The sequence below is a fragment of the Mandrillus leucophaeus genome, unplaced genomic scaffold (assembly GCF_000951045.1).
Source record: "Mandrillus leucophaeus isolate KB7577 unplaced genomic scaffold, Mleu.le_1.0 Scaffold1110, whole genome shotgun sequence".
In the NCBI taxonomy this organism is placed as follows: domain Eukaryota; kingdom Metazoa; phylum Chordata; class Mammalia; order Primates; family Cercopithecidae; genus Mandrillus; species Mandrillus leucophaeus.
Genome location: NW_012099322.1, coordinates 295,268 through 322,280, shown reverse-complemented (window position 1 = coordinate 322,280; position 27,013 = coordinate 295,268). Strand labels below are relative to the sequence as shown.

The 27,013-nt window shown below is 45.5% G+C and overlaps 1 protein-coding gene across 1 annotated transcript in view; it reads left to right on the top strand.

Annotated features, from left to right (window-relative positions):
• The window catches only part of RNF144A (ring finger protein 144A), a 161,388-nt gene that overhangs the window by 56,346 nt on the left and 78,029 nt on the right, over window positions 1–27,013 (top strand). The window contains exon 3 of the mRNA XM_011993674.1: window positions 12,032–12,177. Within this exon, the coding sequence (XP_011849064.1) occupies window positions 12,043–12,177 (135 nt within the window). The 5' untranslated portion in view covers window positions 12,032–12,042. The remainder of the gene's footprint in view (window positions 1–12,031; window positions 12,178–27,013) is intronic.

The following is a 27,013-nucleotide window of genomic DNA, read 5'->3' as shown; positions in this document are numbered from 1 at the left end:
GTCTCTGCCGTTTGTTGTAGCGTGTGGGAATAACTGTTTACTTTTAGCTCGTGTTTTATTCATCTTAACAGCATTGCTATACACTGGGAAAATAGGAGTGCATTAAGTGTGTTTAGGTTTTCCTGATCATGCAGATCCTGAATATTCCCAACCTTTAGGACTTAATGTGGTGGTGACATGCTGCCTCTAGCACCCAAGGCCAGGATCATTTTCCTCTCTTTGGTATTTCATACCGTGCATGGGGTCCGCTCGCGCACCCCGCTGAGTTTTGTCTCCAGAGTCTGCAGATATGTTTGCCTCCCTCGCTGGAAGTGTAAAGTAGCTGTTATCACCCCATGGAGTTCATTGTTTTAGTTTATTCCTCTCTTTCAGTGTTTCCCATGTTCTCTTCTGTTCACTGACCAGTTACTAGAAAGCAAAGACAAAACAAAATAAACTTCACATAAGAAATACAGGACTTGGTGGAACAGGAAATCTTCTCTATGTGTTTGAAATACATAATGTTCTGGGCAGATGGTCAAATAAAGCTGTGGCCTAATACTGATAAATGAAAGGTGATTCCGTGGGACTCCTCCAGGTTTCTTTGAACAGATTTAGTGCCATTTGCATGTTTTCATTCATCTCCCTCCCCCGCCCTTTTTTTTTTTTTTTTTAAACAATGAGAAGATCATCAAAGGCAGCCGCTTCAGGGAAAAGGGGCTTTGATTATTATTATTATTAGACAGTGCTCCCTGGGTGGCCATTCTGCCCTGGTTGCTTTTGTAATCCCTTCTCTAGACTAGTATTTAGAACTTTCTAGGAACCTAATTCTGGTTTGCTCGATAACTGATAATGAGTAAGTGGAAGCATTAGGGGCTTGTAAATGTTAGAATAAGAGATGGAGGGACCTCTGGAGTTGGAATTGCAGGTGAGTTCCTAGGAAGGTGGACGTGGAAGGTTTAGATGATTTAGCGGACGGAACACAACTCGAGCCGCAGGTGTAACATGCGCTCTGAAGTTGATCTGTATCAATGGGGTTTTCAAATCGGAAAGCATGTGTTATCTCCATCACCCTCTTACTTCGAGATCGGTTCTCCTGCCTGTGTGGAAGAGGCCTCTCACTGAGGAGCAGAGTCACAGGTTTTCACGTGGGAAGAAGGAGTGAAGGCTGCACAGGTTTAGAGAAAGGACGGCTTAGAGACTCCCGGAAGCCAGCTCTCCCAGTGAGCATCCTTGGGTTGTAGATGAGGCCACTGTTCCATGAAGGTACAGTGACAGCCTCAGGGTCACATGGTCAGTCATTCCCAAAGCTCGCAATAAAACCCAGGTTTTTAAAAAAAAGCTTACAGAGGCCCATTTCTACCCGATTTCCTCCTCCCTGCTCCGTTACCTCCATTATGTCTTCTTCCATTAACTCAAGGGATTGGCAAGATCCAAACCCAGAAATTTCCCAGGCTTGTTGCTTAGCAACAAGGTTTTTGTTTGGGGCCTTGCAGGAGACCGCCATTGTGCCCGACCTGCCCCCGTGTCGAGCTGGCCAGAGGCCTGTTCCTAAGTCACCTTTGAGATCAGCAAGTACTGACCTGAAGGAACTGAAGAAACTGCAGATGACCAAGTAGACGAGTCTGCCACACCCCACAGTGGCTCTGGCTCGTTGTTTAATAGAGTATGATTAAGATCACTTCAGGGCAGGGAACTGGGTGGCCCACTGCTATTCAAGGTTTATCATAGATGTCCATATATATCTCTCCTGCTGCTTTTTCTTTGTGTTCTGTGTGACAGAGAGAGAGAGAGAGAGAGAGAATGACTGTGTCCCTAGCAAAAATTTTGCAATAAAACGTTAAGGGTAGTTCTTTATCTGATGGAAGGAAGTGGGGTTGGGGTGAGGGGCAGGGTTGCTGTGACTTCTTAGCAAATCCCTAAACAGCTCAGAAGGAGGGAATTGTCTCTAAAAAGAAGGAGGGATGATCCAAACATCCCCCCTTCAACTCTAAAATTTAATGAGCTGATGTTTGATTTTGACGGCATTGCTCTCTGGTAGCTGAAGTGTAATGTTTATCTGGGCAAATACATTAGTGTTGAAATAATAGGCCCTTTGTGTCTTCCTCTGCGTCTCATTCCCGGATGGGGGTCAGAACGCGTGGCTGAGTCTGGGGCCCTCTGTGGGAAACCAGCCATCACGTTGAAGCCACCGAGAAACGTTTAAGTTTGTGTGTGGAATGTTTTATCGGCGCTCTGGGGAATGGCTGAATCAATTGTTTTGGTCTTAGAAATAAAGAAGGAGCTTCCTGTCATGAATAGCAGTTGTTTTCCAAGCCAAGTGGCCTGCAAGAGAGGCTGCCTCCAGAAGCTGGTCTGCAGATCTGCGGGGGCCGGGAAGGAGGCGTCTCGGGGCCACACCCGGGGCAGTGTTGGGTGCTTCTCTAAGGTCGTTTTCAGCAGGGTTTCTGGGGGGTGTGTGTTTGTGTGTGTGCGTGTGTGTGTGTGTGTCCCTGTCAGATCACAGTTCCGTCCTCTCTGTGGCCTGCTGTGGGACGTGCAGACTTAAGAACACTTTGATGGGTGGAGAGAGAAGCACAGGGCTCTGCGTGGAGGTCGCCTGGCCTACGAAAGAAAACAGTTCCGTGTAAGTAGACTTTCTGCTCGCCTACCCTGTATGTTTTAGTGTCCAGTTATGGATGCTGTCCTCTGCGGTTGAGGTGCTCCCAGTGGCCGGCCCTTCACCGTCACTTGCAGGTGTAGGTAAAGGTAGAAGGCAGAAAGCACCCACGACCTCCACTTGGTGCCAGTCTGTGGCTGTTTCTCCAGTGAATCTATCTCCATCTGGCCCTGTGCTCAGAAGGTGGGCGCCCTTCCTCTGGTCCCTGGGTTCTTCCTTATTGATTGTGTCTGTTCTTCTCTGTACTCCTGCAAAATCTTCATTTAGGGAAATCTGTTATATTGAAATGACTAAGAGCAGCTTTCTTTCTTTTTTTGTGTTTCTTACAAAGCTTTAATGCTATGCAGTAGTGCTTGAGAAAGTGTTTTATGGGCTCCTTGGGCCCTTCTGTGTGCCTTTCTTGGACTGTGATGGTCTTCATTAGCATACCAAAAACCGTAAGAAGTTTAAAATGCTGAAAACTAAGCAAACTCATCTGTTTAACTGTATTTAATTTAGTGTTTCTCAGATTTTTACTGTCAAAGTGTTTCGTTTAAAAATAAATTTGTATTTTAGGGCAGTTTAGATTTAGATTTACGGATTTAGTTTTAGATTCAGATTTAGTTAGACCGTTACGGATTTAGATTTAGAAAATGACGCAGGTAGTACAGAGAGTTCCCATAAACCTCATGCCCAGCTTCTCCTGTTAACATCTTGCATTAGTTCAGGACATTTGTCACAATGTTAAACCAATACTCTTACGTGCTTATCAACTCAAGTACCCTCTTCATTTCAGTTTTTTGAGTTTTTACCCAGTGTCCTTCTTCTGTTCCAGGTTCTCTCATTGCATTTAGGGGTCTCATCTCCTTAGATTCCTCTCCACTGGGACAGTTTCTCAGGCTTCCATTGAAGACTTTGACAGTTTTGGGTTAGGAATTTTGTAGTGTATTCTTGAATTGGGATTTATTTGATGCTCTTCTCATGAGAAGACAGGGTTTATTGGTTTTGAGAGAAAGATCCCAGAGATGAAACCTTATTCTCATCACATCCTGGGAGGGTGAGGGGTGTGGTCACCGTCAACACCACCCATGTGCACAGTCACCCCTGATGCTGTCGGGGTCACCTCACAGAGGCAGCATTTGTCCTCTTCACAAAGGGTGAACTCCTTTTTCCACGCTTTTCTAAACTACACACTTTGGAAGGAAGTCATTCTCTACGGCGCACTTCAGAATGAGGAGTTAGGCTCCACCTCCTTGAGCGTGTAGCATCTACGAAAATTATGTGGAGTTTTTCTGCCTGGGAGATGTGTCTTTTCCCCCATTTGTTTATGTGCGTATGGGCTCGTGGGTATATATTTTCTATTCCGGGCGATAATTCATGCTACTCTGTTGCTCTGTTTTTTTTCAGCTACAACCACTGGGAGCTTTTTCAGTTGCCTCCTATACTGTTTGGACATCCTTCAGCTCAACTTGAATGTCCTTCCCCAGTCCTATAATCAGCTGTTTGTCCAGGGAACCCTAGTTTCAGTAACTGGAACATTGTGTTAGAATCAAGATCTGGGCACTAGATGTGCTTGTTGCAAACTGGGATGTCATTCCTTCTGTGCCCTGTCAGCTGCTAGAACAAGGAAACATATGTATGTACACTAACCGGTGTGTGCCCACAAATCTATATATATTTCTTTTTGTAGCCACCTGAATCTATATTAAGCTAAACATGAGTTCCTACTGATGAGGCCAACTCTATTCCGTGACCACCCTTGCTTATCTGAGACCTTCCACTCCAACAGTGAGAAACCTGGATCCCACCGCCTACCATCCCTTTACTTATTTGTTCCACTCCAGTGTAAAGGGATAGTGGCTTCAGAATTGTTAACCCATGCCCTGCAGCAGGCAGCTTCGTCATCTGGAGAGCAGTGCTCATGAACTTGGCCGTTATTATTACGGGTTCGGCCCATTGCTGAAATCATTCTGGTCAGCACCTTTCCCCCACCCGCTTTTAATACAGGTGGAAACTTCATCACAGTCTGGATTCCGTCCTGCCATGCCTCTGACCTCCTCAATGATTGTTTTTTAAATTACATGCATTAAGGATCACCCTTTGTAAAGTTCTGTTTTATGGGTTTTGATAAGTGCAGAATGTCACATATTTATTATTACAGTATCATACAGAATAGTTTTATTGCCCTGAAAATGCCCTGTACTCAGCCACTCAAGCCTTCTCTGCTCTCCCAGCCCTCCCCAAGCCACCAGTAACCACTGATCTGTTTGCTGACTAGGGTTTTGCCTTTTCTGGAATGTCATATAATTAGAATCATACAGTAGGTACCCTTTTCTTAAAAAAAAAGAAAAAAAGACCTTATTTTTTTTTTTTACAACAGTTTTAGGTTCAAACCAAATTGAACGGATAATAGAGTTTCCATACACCCATCCCCACATACACACAATTAGCTATTAACATCCCATACCACAGTGGCACATTTGTCACAATGAATGAATATACATTGATCAGCATTCTCTCCCAGGGTTCATAATTTCCTATGGTAGTCAGTTGGGGATGCTGTAACAGAATACCATTGACTGCGGGGCTGAAACAACAGAAATTTATTTTCTTGCAGTTCTGGAGGCTGGAAGTCTGAGAGGAGGGTGCCAGCATGCTTGAGTTCTGGTGAGGACATCCCCCTGGCTTATAGAGGCTGCCTTCTTGCTGTGTCCTCACATGGCCAAGAAAGCGCATAGGAGTTCTCTCGTCCTCTTTGTGTAACTCCAGTCCTATTGTATTGTGGTCCCACCCTTATGATCTCATTTAACCTTAATTTAACCTTAATCCCTTCCTAAAGACCATATATATAATTTTTAAATATATAGCAGTGTGTATATATGTAAAATATAACATATATAATATATAATATAAATATATAACATATATCATGTAACATATATGGTATATAATATAACATATATAATATAACGTGATATATTATATAACATATGATATATTGTAGTATATATAACATGTTATATATAATATAACATGATATATTGTATATAACATGTTATACATACTACTATATATGTAGAGAGAGATTGCTACACACACACACATATACAGATACACACACATAGATATAGATATATAGACTTCTAGATGGGCTAAATCTCCAGATGCAGTCCCAGTGGGGGTTAGGGCTTCCACATACAAATTTGCCAGGGGGGTAAAATTTAGTCCATAGTTCATGCTGGGTTTCACTCACCCTTAGTGTTGCACATTCTGTGGGCTTTGACAGATGGATAATGACATGTAATCACCATTACGCTTCATGCTGAATAGTTGCTCTCCCCTGAATACTCTCTGTGCTCTGCCCGATCATCTCTCCCTCTCCATGATCCCTGGTAACCCCTGATCTTTTGATTGTCCTTATAGTTTTGTCTTTTCCAGCATGTCCTAGAGTTGAAATCATTTGTGTGTGGCCTTTTCAGATTGGCTTCTTGCATGGAGTAATGTGCCTTTAAATTTCTTCCGTGTCTTTTCTTGGCTTGATGGCTTATTTTTTCAGTGCCGAATAATATTCCACTGCCTGGATATACCATAGTTTACCCATTCACCTGCTGAAAGACAGCTCGGTTGTTTCCAAGTTTTGGCAGTTACGGCTGAGCGGCTATAAGCATGCGTGTGCACGTTTTCATGTGAACGTAAGTTTTTACATTAGCTGGAGACCTAGGAGTGTGATTGCTGGAAATAGCTAAGTTTTTATCATTGAGTGGGCACCATCTGCTTGTAAGGAGACGACGTCCAAGTACTTTTCTAAAGCATCATGGAACCGTACACTTGAATAAGCCAGCTCTTTTACAGCCAGCTTTCTACTCAGCCACCGTTCTCCAATTTCTGCTGCTGATGACAGCTCCAAATTATGAAGATGTAGCTTTTCCCAGCCACTGCCAATCTGTACATGCTCAAGTTAAGCCCAGGAAGCTCAGAAGCAACACCGAAGTTGATTTGTCTTGTATCTCTACAAATCCAAAAGGCTCCATCTCATTCAGCTGATGAGGATATACAGAGGAGGAGTAGCACGGTAAATGGCTGTGTCTTAGAGCCACACAGACTGTGAATAGCCCTTTGTGTTTGTGCAGGTGACCCTAATCCTCTCCGAACCTTGGTTTACTCATTGGTAAAGTTTGAATAACAGCAAACTATCAGAGTCTCAAAGTCATTGTGCAGAGAAATGAAGTAGTATATGCAAATGATGAGCACAATGTCTGATGCACATTTAACAGTCTCTCTCTCTCATATATATATGTGTGTGTGTGTGTGTGTGTGTAATTGTTGTTATAATTATGGAATATCTGCAGTGATCGCTGTCCAGAAGGCTAGAACATAGTTCCTACCCTTGGATAATGTATCATCAAGTTGAGGAGATAAATTCCCACATCTGTCAGACTTTGAAAGCCACACTTACCCAGAAAGACTGGTGAGCTGGTAGACTTCCAAAGCCACACTTACCCAGAAGAAATGAGAGTTACTGTGAGAGTCTGGCCCAGGGCCTTGTAGACATGACAGCTGAGTGTTGGTATTGTTGAAGTATGGTGCACTTGGTGGGCTTCAGCCCACACAGACTTGAGTCAGACGGACTTGGGTGGAAATGCTGTTGAGTGGAATGATACAGACCAGTGGTTCTGGGGCTTCATTGTGCATCACAGTCCCCGCCAGGCTCATGGAAACGGATCACTGTGCCGCCCCACCCACCTCCCCGGAGTTTCTGTTTTAATGAGTCTGGGTTGGAGCCAGCAAGTTCTCAGGTGATGCTGATGCTGCTGTTCAGAGAGCACTGCTCAAGAAGCCTCATGGACCACACACAGCAGAGACCCAGAGAAAGGGGAGACAGCTGAGAGATGTGGGAAATCAGAGGGGATGTCACCCAGCACCAGGACTGATGCTGGGTGTGAAGGGTTTGCAGGATGTGGAGAAGGGGTAAGGAAGGAAAAGGGAGTTAGGCTGTGGAGGAAACATGAGAGTGTCCCAGGCAACTGGAGGAGAGCAGGGACTTGCTGGAGGAAGGCACGAAAGTAAGAGGTGGATGACGACTGGCTGGCGGCTGCCTATCTTTCCCAGTTTTGCTTTGAAGGAGTAAAGGTGGGAAGAATAGGGGCCTACAGAGGTCCATAGCCCTGGGGCTCAGACATGGGATAGTTTTGGCCAAAGAACCACCTTGGACCTTACATGAATCTGCCGAATCTCTCCACAATGGACTATTTTCTCTTCCAGCTCTCTCTCATCCTTGTGTCCACACCTCTTTCATCCCAAGGCACAATCCTTTGCACAGCCTCAGTTATGCTTAATAAGTAAATTGCCTTATACAGATTTGAATTGCTTAAATTGAATAATACTTATAATTGACCAGATGTTCCTAAAACAGTTTGCCATTTCATATGACTTGACATTCACATTAGGAAAACAAAGACTCTGCTTTCTTTTATTGTGCATTGTGATTCTCTTAGCACAATCTAATTGCAAGTTCGCAGCTGTTCACTGTTTGCAAAATCATATTAAGGCCATCCTGTGTGTAGGGAAGGTCCATGATGGGTTTAGACAATATAGACCTTTTTTTTTTTTTTTCTGTGAAATATATCCTGTTGTCACCATTTGAATCACGATTTTGAGCACAACTGAGAGACTGTGTATTCTGTTGGGGAAAGAATAGTGATGTGATTCCTGGAAATGGTGATGTGACCTGCTTCAAATCCAGCTCACAGGGCTGGTGGGGGAAATGGGAGGTGAGGGCCACGGGATGACCTGTGCCCAGGGCAGGGGAAGCCACTGGGGGCCAAATAGAAATCATGGTCCAGGCAGAAAGGAAATCAGACAGATGGAGCCCTGTACGCCGTGCCGGGGGGGTCACAACAGAGAGGCTGTAAACAGGAAAAGGAGCCCAGATCTGAAGCTGGAAGGAAAGAGAATTGTCTTGGGACCAAGCATGATGGGGCAGGGCAGAGGTCCAGGACAGAGGCTGTAACTGGCTTGTGGGACAGGGAACTGTTGACGCAGGGTGGAGGCGGGGATTCAAGGGTCCTCTGTGGAGCGATTAAGCTCTGCCCTTGGGGAATGCGTTCTCGGTGATGTCCAGGCTGGGAGCATACTGCATGGCTGACAATAAGGGAGGAGGCTTTAGGAGGTTTTGAGGTTTGATTCTTCTAAACATTTTCTCCATTGGATTGAACTTCCTAAATGACTAATTTTACCATATGATATCTCTGCCCAACAACTTGTTTTATCCATTTCGTCTGTGTAGGTTAAAGTCTAAGCTTGTTAACCTGACCTGTTGTAATGACTTCCACTTACCAAGCTCCTAGTATCTCCCAGGAACTTGTAAATATATTACTTCTCACTCATTCTTCCAAAGTCTACATGGGTGGTGATGGTTATATAGGCTTTACCGAGGGAAAAAACAAAACAAAACAAAAACAAGAATTAAGTTCATAGACGTTAAATTTAAGTTATGTAATTTCTTCAACGTCACATAACCAAGTGGCCATAAAAAAAAAAAAAAAAAGGGAATTTGAAGCCAGGTCTGCTTGATTGAAAAGCGTGAACCCTGTATCCTACAACCTCCCCAACAGCCTGACAGAACTCGTACCCTGTGCTTTTTCAACATTGTCAAAAACAAGCTCTCCCCAAATCTCCAGGCCAGAGGAGCCAATTGCCAGCCACTGCCCCCTTGAAACTTTTCCAGCCCTGACAGATTTCTGCCACCTGCCCCAAGCCTCAGTGCCTGGGGTTAAGGTTTGTCGTCCAATTTAGGGCCAGCTGACATTTTAAAATATAATTATCACGTTGTCCAGTGAACTTTAAGAGATATTACTTAAAAAAATTATTAAGTATTAAAACAGAAAAAAAGATACAGAGAAATAAAAAGAAAAATGTCATGGCCCGTCAGCTTAGGACCCAGAAAAACCCATGAGAGTTTTAAAACGGTGGCAATCATAAGCATAAGCGTAGTCATAAAATTCAAGGTGTAGAGAAATGATCCAAATGAAAATGACCTTGGGGAGGACGCCTTGATGTCTGTACCCCCTGCAGCCGCAGAGAGCTGTGTGACGCTTCCAATTATCTCACTCCTCAGGACCCACCAGCTTGAGGTCAAATCAGGATGCCTGTTTAAACTATCTTGAAAGTGCTCGCCAGTCCAGAGGAATTTGTGCCAAAGAGTCCTTTTGTAACGAGGGAGACACATGTGTTTTAGACTGAGTGACTCGCAGGCATCAACTGCCCTTGGAAGAGGCCCCTCCGACTGCAGCCCACTCCTGCCCCAGACGCCGAAGGCCTGCGCAGATTCCCAGTGCAGATCCCAGGTGGCCTTCAGTCACCCCCTCAGTTGCTTGAGCTCTGATAGTCAGGGTCTCCTCCCTGGATCTGGCTCATTTCTGCCTCTCATATCCTTCCTCCTGTCTCACTGGGTCCCATCTGCTGGGTGAGCTTTCAGGGTCCTGCAGGCGCTTCCTTCTGGGCCAGACGTGTCTTCTCCTCCTGGTAGAATTCTCCCTCCATATAGAATTCACCAGATGGGTGAATTCTCCCTTCTCCTTCCATGCAGAATTCACCAGGTGGGTTTTCCTAATGAAATATTCGCTCAGTGACACCCAGTGGGGTGTGAGTCACAAAACTTGAGACAGGGATGATAAATTTTTTTTTTGTTTTAAGTTAGGACAGCTCCTTGACCCTGGGAATAAGCTCCTCGAATGACAGTAAGTCCCACACCTCCCTGCGGCGTGCAGCGGCATCTTCACATTCTCTGACTGCTAAGCAATGGCTGAAGGAGACATCACAGGGGAGGGGAGTGGATTTGTTGGGGTCCTCTAGAGGGGCAGAACTAATTAGATAGATGTTTATGTAAAGGGGAGTTTATTAGGCAGTGTTGACTCACACGATCACAAGGTAAGGCCCCCCAGTAGGCCATCTGCAAGCTGAGGAGCAAGGAAGCCAGTCCAAGTCCCAAAACCTCAAAAGTAGGGAACTGACAGTGCAGCCTTCAGTCTGTGGTCGAAGGTCCAGGAGTGCCAGAGCTGAAGAACTTGGAGTCTGATGTTCGAGGGCAGAAAGCCCCGCACAGGAGAACAACGGAGGCCAGAAGATTCAGCCAGTCTAGTCTTTCCACGTTTTCCTGCCTGCTTTTCATTCTGGCTGCTCTGGCAGCTGATTAGCTCGTGCCCACCCTGGCTGAGGTGGGTCTGCCTCTCCCAGTCCACTGACTCAAATGTTCATCTCCTCTGGCAACACCCTCGCAGACACACCAGGAACAAGACTTTGCATCCTTCAGTCCAATCAAGTTGGCACTCAGTATTAACCATCACAGGGAGGAAGGGATTTTCCTGAGCACTTGCTGTGTGCAGCTGACCCCTTTTATGATCTCGCATCATCCTCAGAACACCTCTGTGAGAGGGGATTATCAGCCCCATCGTGTGGATGAGCCAGCTGAGGCTGAGAATGGTTAGGGAACCGTGCTGCTTGTGGGCAGAGGGAGTTTGGAAATGGAGTTCTCTCTGATCACAAAGCACAGCATTGGTTCTGCCCCTCCAGGGGGCCCTTGTGCCCTGTCTTCTGGTGAAAGATGCTACGACATTTCTTCCTTCTGTTGGATGTCTATCTCCTTTCCAGCTGCCCTGAAAACTCAGACCTCACAACCCCAACCAAGCCCTCCTGCTCTGACCCTTCCACCCGGGCTTGTCCTGATATTCACAACGTCTTTAACACTGGAGAACAGTTAAATCCAAGCAATACGTATTTTAGCAAAAGCTTCTTTTCCAAGATGGCTGAGGTTTTGCCCTCCTGGGTTAGCAGCCTGGTTGGCAGATGTCTTAATAAAATGCACATCAGTGGGAGGGAGAGAAGGATGGGTGTGTGGGTGAGTTCTTTGCCATTTTGAGGGCAGACATGAAAGTTACTATCAGAATGGTAAGGGAGCCACTCACAGACCCAAGGCAGGCACCCCTGGTTAAAATTTCTCAGAGCTTGGCAGGCCGACGTGGGCGGATCAGGAGGTCAGGAGATTGAGACCATCCTGGCTAACATGGTGAAACCCCATCTCTACTAAAAAAACAAAATTAGCCTGGCGTGGTGGCACTTGCCACCCAGCTACTTGGGAGGCTGAGGAAAGAGAATCGCTTGAACCCAGGAGGCAGAGGTTGCAGTGAGCTGAGATCGCACCACTGTACTCCCACCTGGGCGACAGAGTGAGATTTCATCTCAAAAAAAAAAAAAAAAAAAAAAATTCTCGGAGCATCCAAATGCTCTACGCCCCACCAGCAGTCAGTTGGCCACCGCCCTGGGTCCCAGCTACAGCCAGGAGATGTGACCCCTGCCACGGAGCAGGTGGATGCCAGGGGTGGGGAGGTCTGACCTTCCATGCTTCTCTCGTTTCAGACTGTTCTGCGATGACCACAGCAAGGTACCGGCCCACCTGGGACCTGGCCCTCGACCCGCTGGTGTCTTGCAAGCTCTGTCTTGGGGAGTACCCAGTGGAGCAGATGACAACCATAGCCCAGTGCCAATGCATCTTCTGTACTCTGGTTGGTCTTTTTGGATAAAATACATGTTGCATTGATTTTAGGATGAGCTTTTTGCTTTCGTTTGCAGAGACACTAGGCAAACCTTTGGACTAAATTCTGCCTGACAGTGGAGTCTTCTTGTTGAGGCCTTCACACAGTTCTTGGAAGAATTATTCTGTTCGTCAGGCAGACTCCCAGAGTGGAAGATTTCCATTACAGTTGCTTGTGGTGCAAAAGCAATCGGTTAAACAGAATTTTAGAAGCTCGTGATAACAGTTCACAAAACTTAACATAGCGCATATTCTCCTTGCTACACAGCAAAAGCTTCCACACCTTATATCAAATGTATTTTGATAGTCACATGTCTGAAGTTACGGCAGTGCTAACCTAGTGATTGTCTGTAGTTAGAATATTCCGTCCTCAGTGTCATCTTTCCCTGGCTTAGTGCTAAACTAGAATATAGATATTTTAAAATCACATTTAATATTTATTATGATGTAGCCAACATTCTTTTGGGGCCAGATGATCCTTCGGGGCTTAATGAATGTGGGGACTTCTAAGTCAAGAATTTGGGGTGTGGGTCAAACTCAAACCCCAGATTTTATCTATTGGAAAAGATAAATGAGTGTGTGAGGTTTACTCATAGTTAATCTCATTGAATTTTGCATGTTTTTTCTGTCCATTTGAGGAATGAGAAAAGAAAATGAGGCATAGAAGCTGGAAGTAGGACGGTAGTTGCCCGGGGTCTGCAGGGAATGGGGAGACGTAGGTCAAAGGGTGTGAAGTTGCAGTTATATGGGTTGAATAAGTTCTAGAAACCTAATGTACGGCATGATAATTATAGTTAATCATGCTGTTTTGCATACTTGAAATCTTCTGTGAGGATAGATCTTAAGTATTCTCACTATACACACACAAATTGGTAACTATGTGAGATGATGGATATTTAATTAGCTTGATGGTTTTACAGTGTAGCATACAAAAAATGTATATCAAAACTTCACATTGTTCACTTTTAGTATAAAATGGCAGTCTTTATCAATTATAACTGAATAAAGCTGAAAAATAAAACACAATGTTTATCATTTTAAAAAGTACAGAGAAGAAAAATGAAAAACTGTCTTCAAAAAAAGAAGTTGCTTCTGAATTTAACTGCTGTTCTATGTGGATGGTGTAGACGGCTTCCCTGTGGGTTTTTCAAATGCCTGGATTATAATCTGTCACTCGAACAGTCACTGACGCGTTCATCTTTCTTGCATAGCTTTCAGACTTTATTTCATTTGTGCCTCATGATGTCCTTGGTATGTAGGCACAGCAAATATTTTTATCTTTGTTTTATAGATAAGGAGAGGGAGCTTGACAGACATTTATGTCTATGTCTTCTGTTTCTTGTTTATGCTAGATTCAGTCTTTCTTAAGGGCAGAAGAATTTCTGGCCCATTCTCTGTCCACCTAGCACCTAGTTCAGTGCAGGACCCAGAAGAGCTGATCAGTAAAAGTTCACGGTTTGAAATGAAGTGTATTGATCTCAGTACTGTAGTTGCCATCCAAGAAATGTGCCTCATTAAAGCGCCAGGAAGACAGCTCCAACCTGGAGGAAAGGAAGTTGCTTTTGACATGTTTCTGAGCTGGAGAAGGATAGAAGGGAGATTGATCTCCGTCCTGTTAGCACCGTGAGTGGGGCTTATCGTCATTTCTAGATGGGTTAGGACGGTAGAACCCATCAAGATGAACTCAATAATCAGCTTTACACAAAATCACCTCCTCTTGCCTGAAAGGACATCTTCCCAGCTGATCGAATGGCTCCCCCTCTGCCAAAACTGCCTGTTGGGTGGGGGTGGGGGGGCACGTTTGCGGTCTCAGCAGTCGCCTGCCTGCTGTCAGAGGCCACAGCTTGTGTTCTTACCCTTGAAATAGTTGCTTCTCCCTGGCCTTTTTGCTGAGGCCTTCATTTTTGTTATTGTTGTTTTAGTTTTCTATTTCTAGAGAATTGTAGTAAAAACAAATAAGCCACTCGAACTGAGACCAGAAGCCTAACTGAAGTCAGTGGATGTGAAGGAAGAAGCTGGCACTGTGTTCTCCGAAAGAGGCTGCTGGGGACACCAAAACACAGTGATGCTGCTGTGATTTTTTTTCACAACTATTTACCAAAATTTAAAATGTTGAAAACAGTTCCACCTCTGCCCGTAGCTCGCTGTAGCGTGAAGAGAAGGAAGCACCTGTGTGTTGAAGATTGAGAAGGGAGGAGGTGTCGGGGTGCCCTGATCTTTTCGGTGGTGCCTTTGCCTTTGTGTGGGCTGCAGGTCGCCTCGAGCTGGGGGCAGGGCATGGGGAGAAGCCCCGAGTCTGTGGCCAGAGGAGTTGCAACTGTCCTTTTCTGAGGGTTGCAGACATGGGAAGGAAGAAAATTAAGACTAAAAAGAGGCACTCTTAAAAAAAAACAGTTACTACAAAATTACAGTTAAGTGCTGAAGTAACTTTATCTCAAGGAGTCCAGGGCTGGAGGGAAAAGCATGGTATTTGGAGTCAGGTGTCCTGGAGCTGAAATGCCAGCTCTATTTCTGCCCTGAGCAAGCCTCGTTTACCCCATCTGTATAATGGAGGTAAAAATAGTTTACCTCGAAGTTCAAGTGGAAGAACGTGTGAAGTCATGTGGTAGGCAGTCAGCAGCCCTAGTTCTTTCTCATTTTGCTTCTAAGTTTGGGGTTAGAACTGCAGGAGTAAAAACGGAGTTTGGGCAGCTCTCCCTAAATGTCTTCTGAAGAACATTTATCTCAAGAGATGCACTCAGAAATGATTTGTGTGGTTCAGTGGGTTTGCTAACGACGGATGCCACATCCCTGCCCACATCCTCCACCACCAAGGCTTCCTGGGTGCCCAAGAGCAGGGTGAATGTACCGAGACATCTGCAGTCAAAGACGTACTGTCTGCTTTCCTGTGTTCCTTAAATGTATTTCAGCACGAAAGGGACTTGCGTAGCAATTGCTAATACGGCACTCCCCTGAAGCAGGTTCTCCAGGGCTTTCCTTGCTTGCAGGGTACCTGGTGGCTTCTTTGTGATTCTCTGGAGGTCACAAGAGCCTGTGTGTGGGGCCTGTTCACACGTTCCAGGTGCTGTGCTAGGCCTTGGGAGCTTGGGGGTGATGAGCTACCAGGTATCTTAAATTGTTCCATTTGGATTAGTGTGAAATCTAACTTTTGAAGGCCAAATGTAAACCTGAACATTTGTGTGCAAAATAGTGACATGTAAGTATCACCAACAAATTCCGTGCTGGAGCACTGGCCGGAGAGAAAGGATTGTGGACACGTATTTTGAAATCAGGCTGCTATTATCCCACCATGAGGTCAATCCCATGTTCATTGTGTCAGTCAGAGATGCAACCTGTGTGTAGAGTGACCTGGGATGTTCCTCATGGGCTGAAATCTAAAATGTAGAAGATGTTTTAACTTAAAATGGGACATGTTAGAGTCATTTAGGGCTGACTTATACTTGTGCCTTTTGACAGTTACACTGAGAATGTGAATGTGGTGGTGTTGCTGGCAGAGTTGTTTGCATTCAGACAGCTGCTAGAACTAGAGATGATACTCTCATCCCAAAGGTGGGAACACGTGAAGCTGAAAAAGGGCAGTGCTGTGGTCCCATCCCAAGACCCAGGTCCGTAGTTATCTGGGAAGGTAGAAATGTCTACATTTCTGTTAGTTCTTAAAATAATAGTGTAGTGAAAGTTATTTTTTAACCATGACAAGGTTGAATAAGCCAAATAAAACATATATACACACACATATATTTTATATATATTACTTATATATATTACTTACGTATATAAATTATATAATTTTTTTTTGCTTTGAGCTAGATTTAAATCTATTCTGATACCAGCTATTTATTGGTGATTAGGAATTTTGCTATTAAAACCCGGATGACAGGATTTTCATATATAACCATGGAAAGTTGTTACTTAAAAATGTAACTTTTGGCCGGGCACAGTGGCTCACGCCTGTAATCTCAGCACTTTGGGAGGCTGAGGCAGGTGAATCATCTGAGGTCAGGAGTTCGAGAACAGCCTGGCCAACATGTTGAAACCCCGTCTCTACTAAAAGTGCAAAAATTAGCCAGGCGTAGTGGCATGTGCCTGTAATCCTAGCTACCCGGGAGGCTGAGACAGGAGAATCAGTTGAACCCGGGAGGTGGAGGTTGAAGAGACAAGATCACACCATTGCACTCTAGCCTGGGCAACAAAAGTGAAACTCCATCTCATAATAAATAAATAAATAAAATAAAAATAAATAAAAAGATAAAAATGTAACTTTTTGCCCAGGCACAGTGGTTCATGCCTGTAATCCCAGCACTTTGGGAGGTTGAGGTGGGAGGATTGTTTGAGCTCAGGAGCCTGAAAGCAACATAGTGAGACCTTGTCTCTACAAAATATAAAAAAATTAGCAGGGCATGGTGGCAGATACCTGTGGCCCCAGCTACTCAGGATGCTGAGGCAGGAAGATTGCTCAAGCCCAGGAGGTTGAGGCCGCAGTGAGCCATGATTACACCACTGCACTCCAGTCTGGGCAGTAGAGCAAGACCCTGTCTCAAAAACAAACAAACCAACAAAATGTAACATTTAGTAGACAGTGTCTTTCCCACGCAATGCATAACTATAATAAAAGCGACTCTTAGTTGTTTAAATAAAAAGTTGGGACCAGATGGTTGGTTGAGTTGTGCGGTTGAACATTGCAATGGAATATAGGTTCAGATCTCTGTTCTGCCTCTGCTAACTGCTAACTGTGTGATTTGCAGCAGGCTTCCTAACTTCTAAGCCTTGGTTTATTCATCTCGAAAATATGATCGACCTCATGAATAAATTAAATGGGATAATGTGTATAAAGGATTGAGCAGTAGCATGCCTGGTGATAAATAATACAATATTGTTTCCTTTTTTTCCTATGTATTTGCAAGGTCATTCACCTGGTATACTGCAGAAAAGCTACATGTAAACCCTAAGCTTCTGATTAGGTAACTTATTGGGAAATAAGTGGCATTTCCTCACCTAGAAATTAAGCTGATTTGGGGGATGGTCTTCCTTTGCACATCTTTATGTCCCTGTTAGCTTTGCATTATGTGTACTGCAACCTGGCTTGTGCCAGGTGCCCTGGATATGTAGGTAAGACATAATCCCCGCCCCCTCTGATCCCTTGCACAGCGGGAGATGCAGGTGTGGGCTGCGATCATTTGGGGCTTTAAGGGCTATATTTGCAGTGTGGATAGTGGGTTACAGCACAGAGAGAACAGTGAATTCTGCCAGAAGTACCCAGGAAGGCTTCAGGGGCTTTTGAACTATCTCCTTGAGAGAGCATGAAGGGATAGAGCCACCATAGTGGGACCAGCGAAGGAAAGGGGGTGTTGGGGCACAATGGGTCCAGATTGAGAGGACTCTGCTGAGGTTTCTACTAGTCTAAAGCTCAGCAGAGACATACGGTAATGCACCACATCACCATGTTTTGCTTAATGATAGACCACATATATAATGGTGGTCCCATAGTATTACAGTGGAGCTGAACAATTCATTCTGCCTTGTATTTACTATTCTGTACTTTTTTATCATTATTTCAGAGTGTACTACTACTTAGGAAAAAATAAGTGAGGTGTAAAAGAGCCTGAGACAGCTCCTTTAGGAGGCATCCAGAAGAAGGCATTGCTGTTAGTATCATATGAGATGACAGCTCCATGGTGTTACTGCCCCTGAAGCACTTCTAGTGGGAGAAGATGCGGAGGTGGAAGCCAGTGACATGGATGATCCTGACCCTGTGTAGGTCTAGGCTAATGTGTTTGTGTCTTAGTTTTTAACAAAAAAAGTTTAAATAAATAAAAAAATTAAAAATAGAATAAAGCTTACAGAATAAGGATATTAAATATACATATACACATGCACATATATATACGTACAAATATATATGTGTATATATGCGTATATATATATGTGTTTTCAATTTTCCACACTGAGCCATCCTAAACTACAGGGCTTCGATGTTTCTCAGCTCTTCAAACATCTGGGGCTTAAACTTACCATAGCATTTCACATACTGTGTGGCGGTTGTGTTCCCTGATCTGTAACTTCCACTCAAGGAGCTTTTGAAGAGAAGGGGATTTCTTGTGTTCTGCTTTTTCATAAATGTGGGCACATAGTGGCCCTCTGAAAAAATGTGGATGCTCAGACATTACATACTTGAGTTCTAAGTGGCTTAAGGCAGGTAAGAGTGAGGTGGTTTCTAGTCTTATTTTTACAATTGCAACTGCTGTTGCTATGGTTTTATCTCTGTGTTTTCTATGAGATGTATCTGAGAAATCATAGGGTCATCAGATTAAGAAGAAACTAAATATCTTACACTGTGGTATTGGCTTGCCCTGGTAAGAGTGAATGCTGGGAAATCGTTTTCAAACTGTCCTTCAGCTCAAGGTCCCTCTGTTCAAATGAACAGTCAAATGAAAGTCTACACGAAAGCCTAGTAGATGCAGAATGGTTGAAACCAGGCTTGCTCTTTCAGTATGGAGTTTAGGCACCAGGAGGCTGACTGATGATGTCTGCTCTGCAGGCTGGCTCCTAGGGGTTCCGAGGACTGTAGGTGGGCTTCCCAGGCCTCTCTTCTGGGGTCTGAGAGGTTCAGAGATACATGAATCCAGCCATCAGAGTTGCCTCTCCTAAGTGGAGGGCATCCTTTTAGTCTTGGTTTTTCAGATGGGGAGAAAGCTGACTTGGAGGGTGGGGTGAATTTAGGGTGCAAAGGATGAGTTCCAGGGCTGTTGCAAAGAGCTTCAGCTTCCAGTTGCCGGATGCCTGCAAAGTAAAGAGCTGCTTCTGCAAGTCTGTTCCATGTTCCCAGAACACAGAACGGCTTCCCAACCTCCTTTGTCTTAAGACCAGCAACTGTACCCCTCAGATTCCCTGCTGACAACTCACAGGCTACAACCAGAGTCTTCTTCATTTTTATCCGTGATTCTTAGAGTCCTTCTAAAACTGTAGCTTATTGCTTCATCTCACTTCTCATACGAACCTGTGAAGTAGGCAGGATTCTCCATCTCATGGGAGGACGCTGCAGCTCGGAGACATGAGGGGGCCTGTCCTGGGGTGAGGTGCTTGCTGGAAAGCCTGACTCAGGTGCACCTGCTCCTTGCATATCTGCCACTCCTTTTTTTTTTTTTTTTAACTTGTGGTATTGATGAACTGAAGTGCTGTTAGAGAATTTCACAGACCCTGATTTATACACACATACAAAGTGGTTTTCTCGGTGGCATCTTTCCTTTCATGAAAAGCATTTTTTCCTAGTGTTGCCCCTGAAATCATGACAGCTATGTTCTGTCCCAGTCTAAAGCCCAGATCCCAACAATCTCTGTTACCCAGATCTCTGTTAGCCCAGAACCTCCATGAAGCAGAACAGCTTGATGAGGGTCTGGAGTTGTCAGAGATCCTGCACATTCATCTTGGCAGAGGACTTCACTCAGAGCCCAGGGATGCTGTAGTTATAACTTTTTCTAACTTGATGTTTGTTTCTCCTAATCAAGAGTATGAAAAACTAAAATTTGGAGGATGAGCAATTCTCTACACGATTAACAAGAAATGACACTTTGTAACCTGACGACACAGGATAAGTGGCAAGCCAGAAGATCGCAGCCTGTGCTGCAAAATGCTCCCAGGACACTGACACGCGTGTCACCAGGACCTGTGTTTTGGGAAGGGACACCCGCCTCCTCAGTGTCAGAGGGCAAGAGAGGGTAAGGGCCCTGTGACTCCTGCCTCCGATGCCTGTACTGGCCTCAGAGGAGAGTTGTGGCCCCGCTACCCCAACCCTTGCTGGTCTTCACAGGTGGGTCCTGGTACCCCGTCCCCCAGCCCCTTCACTGCCTCCTTCCCTCACTGGTGCCTCTAGGACCAGGCTGGCAGCCCCTGTCCTCTCTCCATGGCCACATCCTGAAAGCCTCCCTTCCTCGCTTCCCTGTCCGTGGCCTGCCAGTCCAACAATATTCTCTGAAATAGACACTAATGTAAGTGGGACTCCTTACCCTCTTCCACCGTCTGACATTGAGGAGGTGGGTGTCCCTTCTCAAAACACAGGTCCTGGTGACAAGCATGGGCCTATACCATGAAGTAGGCTGTCTCTGCACTAGACATTTGGTGTCTATTAAGGGTCCTTGAGAAAATGCTGATTCCTGTTATTGGCTTTGCTCAGAAAATGAGCCAAGGGATGAAGGGCCACTCTGGACGCCTTTGCACACCCTGCCCCAGTTAAGGTCAGAGAGCGCCTTCCCTCCCTCTCAGAACACTGCCCCTTCTTCCTACCTGGGAAGGATCCTTGGGATCTGCTTTCTCTCCCAAAACCCTCCTGAGTGCTTTCTTCCAGGAGGCCTGTCTAGGACCGACAGCAGGTAGCGTCCTCAACCCTGCCCCAATATTGGCAGGATGCCTATCAGTCTCCCCAGCCCTTTCTTAGACAAGCGGTAAAGAGCAGACAAATAAAACTTCCGGTTTCACGATGGGCTGGAATGATCTTCAGTTGTCTGGAAAATTCAGATCTTCCCAACAGAGGCTGAATTAAGAAAGTGTCACACGATTACAACTTAACCCTCTGCTGTTACACATTCTGAGCAGTTGCACGCCTACTCACGTTGTCTCACACTCGCCTCTCAAGCCCTCTGTGCATGTGTCCCCTTCTGCGCAGGTCTTCTTAAATGCGCTCACACTCGATTTCACAGACACACTCGTTCCAGCTCCAGTAGGAGTCTGACCCAGGGATCATCCTGCCTCAGCTTTGAAGCACCCTCAACATAGTACACTTGCCAAGCCATGGTTTGCCTTTCACCCAGTGTCACAGCCTTGGTGCGGAGTACATAAATATTTGTTGAAGGGACAGAGAGGTCGAGTCTCTGCCTGTTCCTGCCTCATGTTGGTGCTGTTTGTGTGCACACCCTGCTACCACACTGCCTCTGTTCTGTTCCACTGGGAGGTCTTCGTGAGGAAGCCGTGGCTGGGTGAAATATGCATTTTTGCTCCTCTGTGAATCCGGGTTTCCATATTCAACAGATAGAACAAACGGGCCGCGCTGCCCACACCACCGCTTCTCTTGCAACTTGTTTGGAAGCTGAGGCTGCGGGAGCGAGCTCCTTGCTAAGGAGGGAACATGCGTTCTCTCTGAGGTCTTCCCTCTCCGCCAGCCCAGCACTGCCTCCAGAGGCGAGGGGAAGGCACCTGGACAGTTCACTCGTCCCTGTGAGATAGTGGACAGCACAGCCTCCACGTCAGTGTCTTCCCCTTGTGGCTGACGAGGGGGAGGATACGCCCAGTGGCGTCCCTAGAGAGCCAGATCTTCCTGGCTGTCACCCCAGTCTCACCCTGCCTCTGGCTCCCTGGGCTCAGTCTTCAGATCCTATCACTGCCTCTTTGGCTGCCACCCAGACCTCAGGACCGGCAACTGTGAGAACAAAGAGCGACCTTCCTCCTTTTTGGCAGCAGGTGCATGGTCACATGTGCAAGCCTCCTTGAGAACGTCCAGCTTCTGGTGGCTTTTGTAGACCGTAGTGTAGCTGCAGGTCCAGCTACAGGTTGTGCCCTGTCCCTTTACCCTCCAGCTGTCCCCTCACAAACACTTACCCGAAGCCCTGCTGACACAGTGGCCTGATTGAGAACCGATGGCCTGACCCGTCACACTGGCCTCCCTGCCCCGAGTGGGTTCTTATCAAGCAGTCGTGGATGACACAGGCCCCCTCCCGACACAGTGCGATTTCCACTGCCCACAGGAGTGAGCCCCGCGCTCCCCTCAGCACTGCTGCTGCCTCCCGGCCCACTGCACCTGTGCTTCCCTGTCCCCCCGGGCCAGATGCTGTTCCTGAGCACACCCCTTCTGGTGGAGCCTGCTTCTCTTTCTCCTGACTACTGTTTTTCTTGGACAAACTCAACACTGGAAGGGGCAGTCTCTTCCCTGTATAAGGAGATGGAATAAACAGCCTCCGCCTCCAGCCCTGCGGCCGTGCCTTGCTCCTGAGACCTCTGGATGGCCAGGGAGCCAGGGTTCTGGGCATCCTCCTGGCCTCCACGCCAGGTCCCTGCATGCCTTCCCACAAAAGCAGGTGCTCAGTGCTAACTGCTGAGTGGACTTGAGAATCCCAGATAAGTGACAGCCTTGCTACTGCTACCTTCCCACCTGGAGTTCTTGAAAGAGAGCATTTCACATGAAATCATTCCATCCACATCTTCACTGAGCATCTGCAGTCACCAGCCACCGTGTGAGGACCTGTGAGGGCCGCACAGGACCACAGAGGCATTACCCCTGGCCTTATCTACACCGCAGCAGATGAGGTGTGCACTCACCCTCCACATGAGTGACAGGGGGCCCACACACAGCATGCATGCTGGAAGACTCTTTGACGATGGAAATTGTGCATGGGCAGAATGAGGTTAAGTAGGTGGAGGATACTGAAGGGGTAAGAAGAACTAGTATTTGCCGGGGCCCTACTTTATATAGGGCAAAATCCACACTTCCAGCAAGGATGCCCCCTGCAAAGCAGGATCATCTTCTTGTTCTGCAGCTGAAGGGCCTTAGTCTTAGATACCTTGGGAGAAAGGTAGCGCAGGGGAGCAGCACGCCCATCGCGACCTGAAGCAGCTGATCATGAGCGCCTGCCTCCTGCGCGCCACCCAAGGCTGTGGCGAGGGCACAGGAGATGGCGGGTCTAAAGGCTCGACAGAAGCGAGAACTCATGTAGATGAGAGCATTCATTTTATGCGTAAAGTCTGGGTTTTGTTTTGTGTTTTTTTTCCCAAGAACTTTATAAAAGCAAACTTTATAATTTGAACCCTTCAGCTTGTGAGCGAAGTCACGTTCCCATATCCTTGAGGAAAGTGATCCTTGCCAGAACACGTACTGTGTAGCTTGCTGGGCAGTTCGCTCCAGGTTCCCAGGGCCACCCAGTGAGAGTTGCCAGGGGGATTCCCATGAGGCTGTCCTCAGAAGGGAAGGTGTGCAGGGGGTCATGCCTCCAGCCTGCTTAACTACAGCCAGGTGTTGCCAGGTGTCTGGCTACTCTGTGGGTGTTCTACTCATCTCTGTGTCCTTCCATCCACCCTGTATCTGCATGACTTTGATTCATCCCTTGCTGTTTGCCAGCACTCTGTTAGGTATGGGAATAGAAAGATAAATAATTAATAGATCTTGCTTTCAAAGAATTCACCATCGACTAGAGGAGAAACATCAACAGACCATGGATTATTGATGGCTCTAGAAAGGCTGAGAGAAAGCCTTGCAGAGCGTGTGAGCAATATGCCAGAGCACCACTGTCTCCGGGGCACTGGAGCTGTGGAGTGATTGTCCTTCTGTCCGCCAAGCTTATCCCACAGTATTAGGAAGGGGAGGCACTGGGAGACGAAGGTCCATGCTAGACCCACATGTCTGCACAGTGGGTGAGCTGTAATTTCAAGGCAGCCTTGTGATTCCAGGGTCTTTGCTCCCAACCACTGTTCATGGGACTCTTGCTGCTTCAGTTTGGACCTGCCTGCATGTAATGCTTGTGTTCATAAATCGTGGATCCCAGATAAGCACCTTTGAGCACAGTTTCTGGGCATTTTCTCCTGCTTGTAGGGTCATCAGTAGCCAACAGGCCTTCGTGTGAAAAAGCAGACAAAAATCAGACTTGCTGTAGTTTTAGGCGAGGCAGATATTTCTCCGTGGCCGCTTCTCCTTGGCAGGAAACTTGTGACGCACCGGAGGTATATTAGCAAATCAGCAGTGCTGTCTCCTCATCAGGTTTCAAAGAGTTGGAAACCAAAGTGGAAAATGAAATTCCTGGAACATTCTGTGGCTTACCCCCCTTTCTTCCCTCTGTGTGGCTGATCCCTTTTTTCCTGCAATGCCTTTGACCCTCTGGCCAAATTTTCATCTCTGGGAAGCCTTCCCTGATCCCCCCCAGGGGGGACCCCTCCTCTCTACCCATGTACTGGCCCGTTAGAGCCTCCCTGTCCCCTTGAAGTGGCCCCAGGAGAGCACGTAGCACAGTGCATTGTGATGATGATCTCTGCACGCCTCTTTCCTCCACACTGGGCTGTGTGGGTCTTGATCGCATTTGCAGCCTTGCAAATGAATCATTGTGTTTGCAGCAGCATGAGCATACAAAGGAGATGTTCTCAGGGTTGACTGACACTATGCCCCTTTAAAGTACGCACGATTCCTTGTCTATAAAAAAAGTTTATGAGGGAAACAGAAAATACGTATTGAATGATTGCTTTTGAAAGAGTTCTTTTTTTAAAAAAATAAATTTTATTGTTTGTATTTGAGGTTTACAACGTAGTATTATGGGATACATATAGATAATACAATGGTCATATAGCGAAGCAGCCCAGCATATTCATCATCTCACATAGCTGCTTTTTATGGTGATGAGCAGCTAAAATCTTCTCACTTAACAACAATCCCTGATACGATACAATTGTATTAAAGTTAGTCCTCGTGTTGTATGTTAGATCTCTAAACTGGCTCATGTAAAAGTTTTCAATTGAGGAGTAAGTATGCAAAAAATTTAAAACAGACAAACGTAAAACCTCACCAGCCTTGGAACCAGCCACACGTGGGTTTGAGCCCTAGTGCTTCTACTTGAGCTGTTGTTAACGTCTCTGAGCCTTGGTTTTCTCATCTGTCGTGTGAGCGTGGTAACACACCATATGACTTTTGTGCATGTTTAATGAGCTAACATAGGTAATGCGATTCACATAGAATCTAGGACTTAGAAAGCATTTGACTACTATAATGAGTGCAATAGTAGGAAAATGTGTCAGTGTCTGCTTTCAGGCTGTGTATTTTACAGAAGTTTCTCTGTTTACCTATTTTTGTGCTCATGTCAAGACATCTTTTTGCAATTAGAATGAAAACCATAGCTTGTGAGTCATGACCCACTTTATATCTGGAAGAAAGCTGGGCTTGTTTTTGATGGATGCAAGGTCAGGCGCTTGGAACCTCATCTCTCTTTATATAGTGAACAAATTGATATTCCCAGAACATAATCCTTTTGCAAATTGCACAGATAGCTGCATCCTGATGACACATAATGTTCACTCTTGGGTAGCTTCGAAACCCAGACATGACTCACTATTTGTTGCATATGGGTGTACGTACGCTTCATGCCGGTTTTAATTGTTGTATTTTGCTTCTTAGAAGAGTCACGTTCTATCATTATATGCTGATCTGCACAATATTCTGAGAGTCTCCAGTATCGTATATTGGTTTAAGGCATTCCAGTATCCTCCAGAGACCCAATTTAGACAAACTTCATAATAGAAAGTAAAATAATGATCTTGTTGCCAAGGTTTTGGGATTTTTAAATGCCTATAACTGTAAGAGACATATCACGTAAGTAGACAAAAAAGAAACAACAGCCACTATTTACGTAGCTGGTGCTGTCTGCCAGGAATTATGCCAGGTGCTTTCATAGATTACTGTCACAAAAGTGCAGGGAGATGGGCATTCTGATTTTATTGTCAAGGGAGCTGTTGCCCAAACTCTGACTTGAGGGACATGGATTGGTTGAGCCTGTCTGGCTCCGAAGCCTACAGTCTTTCTCCCTTGTCATGTGGCACCCAGTCATAAACAGAAAGTTCCACTGATCTGCCAACTGTCCAGCTCATTGTTACAATGATTCACCACTCTAGTAGTCCACAGCGCCACTGGCACTTAACATGTCGGCGGATACTACCCAGGACCAGGCTGCAGCCCTGCTGGAGGCTGGGTGTGACTCCTCTCTTGCTCATCCTCTGCCTCTCCCTTGTTCTGAGAAAAGCCTTTGCATTGGTTTTAATGAATTCATCTCTGAAAATTCTGCCATCTGGAGTCTCACGTAGAACTCCAAGCCTGGGCTCGTCCATACTCACTACTCTGGGAACTGTCTTCGTAAACCTTAGGTTGGCAAAATGTGGATTATCTGTGTAAACCTCAGTTCAGAGCCACTGCAATCATCAGAGCCCAGGCAGATCAAAAGAACACAGGCTGGAACACAGGGTTCAGTGTGGAGCCACCAACGTTGTAATTTGCACTTGAAGTTGTAGCTCTTGAGAAAAGCTTTGAGAAGTGGCTCTTTCTGAGGATGACGTTGATTTTTATTTTTTAAAGAAATTGCAATCTGGAGTCTTCAGTGAATGAAATATTCTATTTTGCTAGGATGGGGGGTATTACCAGTTTAGATCAAATTATTCTCTATATATCAAGCATATACTCTTTTCTGTGTATTCTTCTAAACTTTTTCCCTTGCCTGAGATTCTTACAACTCCACTGTGAGGTAGGTTAAACCACCCTAAATTGCAGAGCAGGAAAATAAGGATGGTAGAGAGAGATTAACAGACTTGTTCTAAACATGGAGGTAGAAGGAATTGCAGTTGGATTTCCGTTTAGACCCATTCATTAGTAATGATCATACATTCTTGTAATAAAATGGGTTATACATTTTTGCGGGGAGGTATCAGCAAACATAGCGTATGGATTTTTCTCGATTAATTGCTATTATATTTTAATAATGGTATTGTAATATTATATATTATTGCTAATATGAACTTTAATTATACTGGGACTGTGATTGAAGTTGATTTGGGGATGCCATTGTGGGATTTTACATCATTTTCTATGCTCTTTGAGTTCTTATATAAGCTCTACATCTAGTTTCTCTTGGTAGTGAGCCTAGCTGGCAAAGGCCATATTGTTTCTTCTCATTGCTGTTTATAATATGCTTTTCAGGGAATGCTAGATTTCTAAGACTAGTAGACTTTGTAAAGCAGGAGTGAAGACCACAGAATCTTTTATGTTAACTCTACTTCGTTTCCTTCACTTCCTCTTGTTT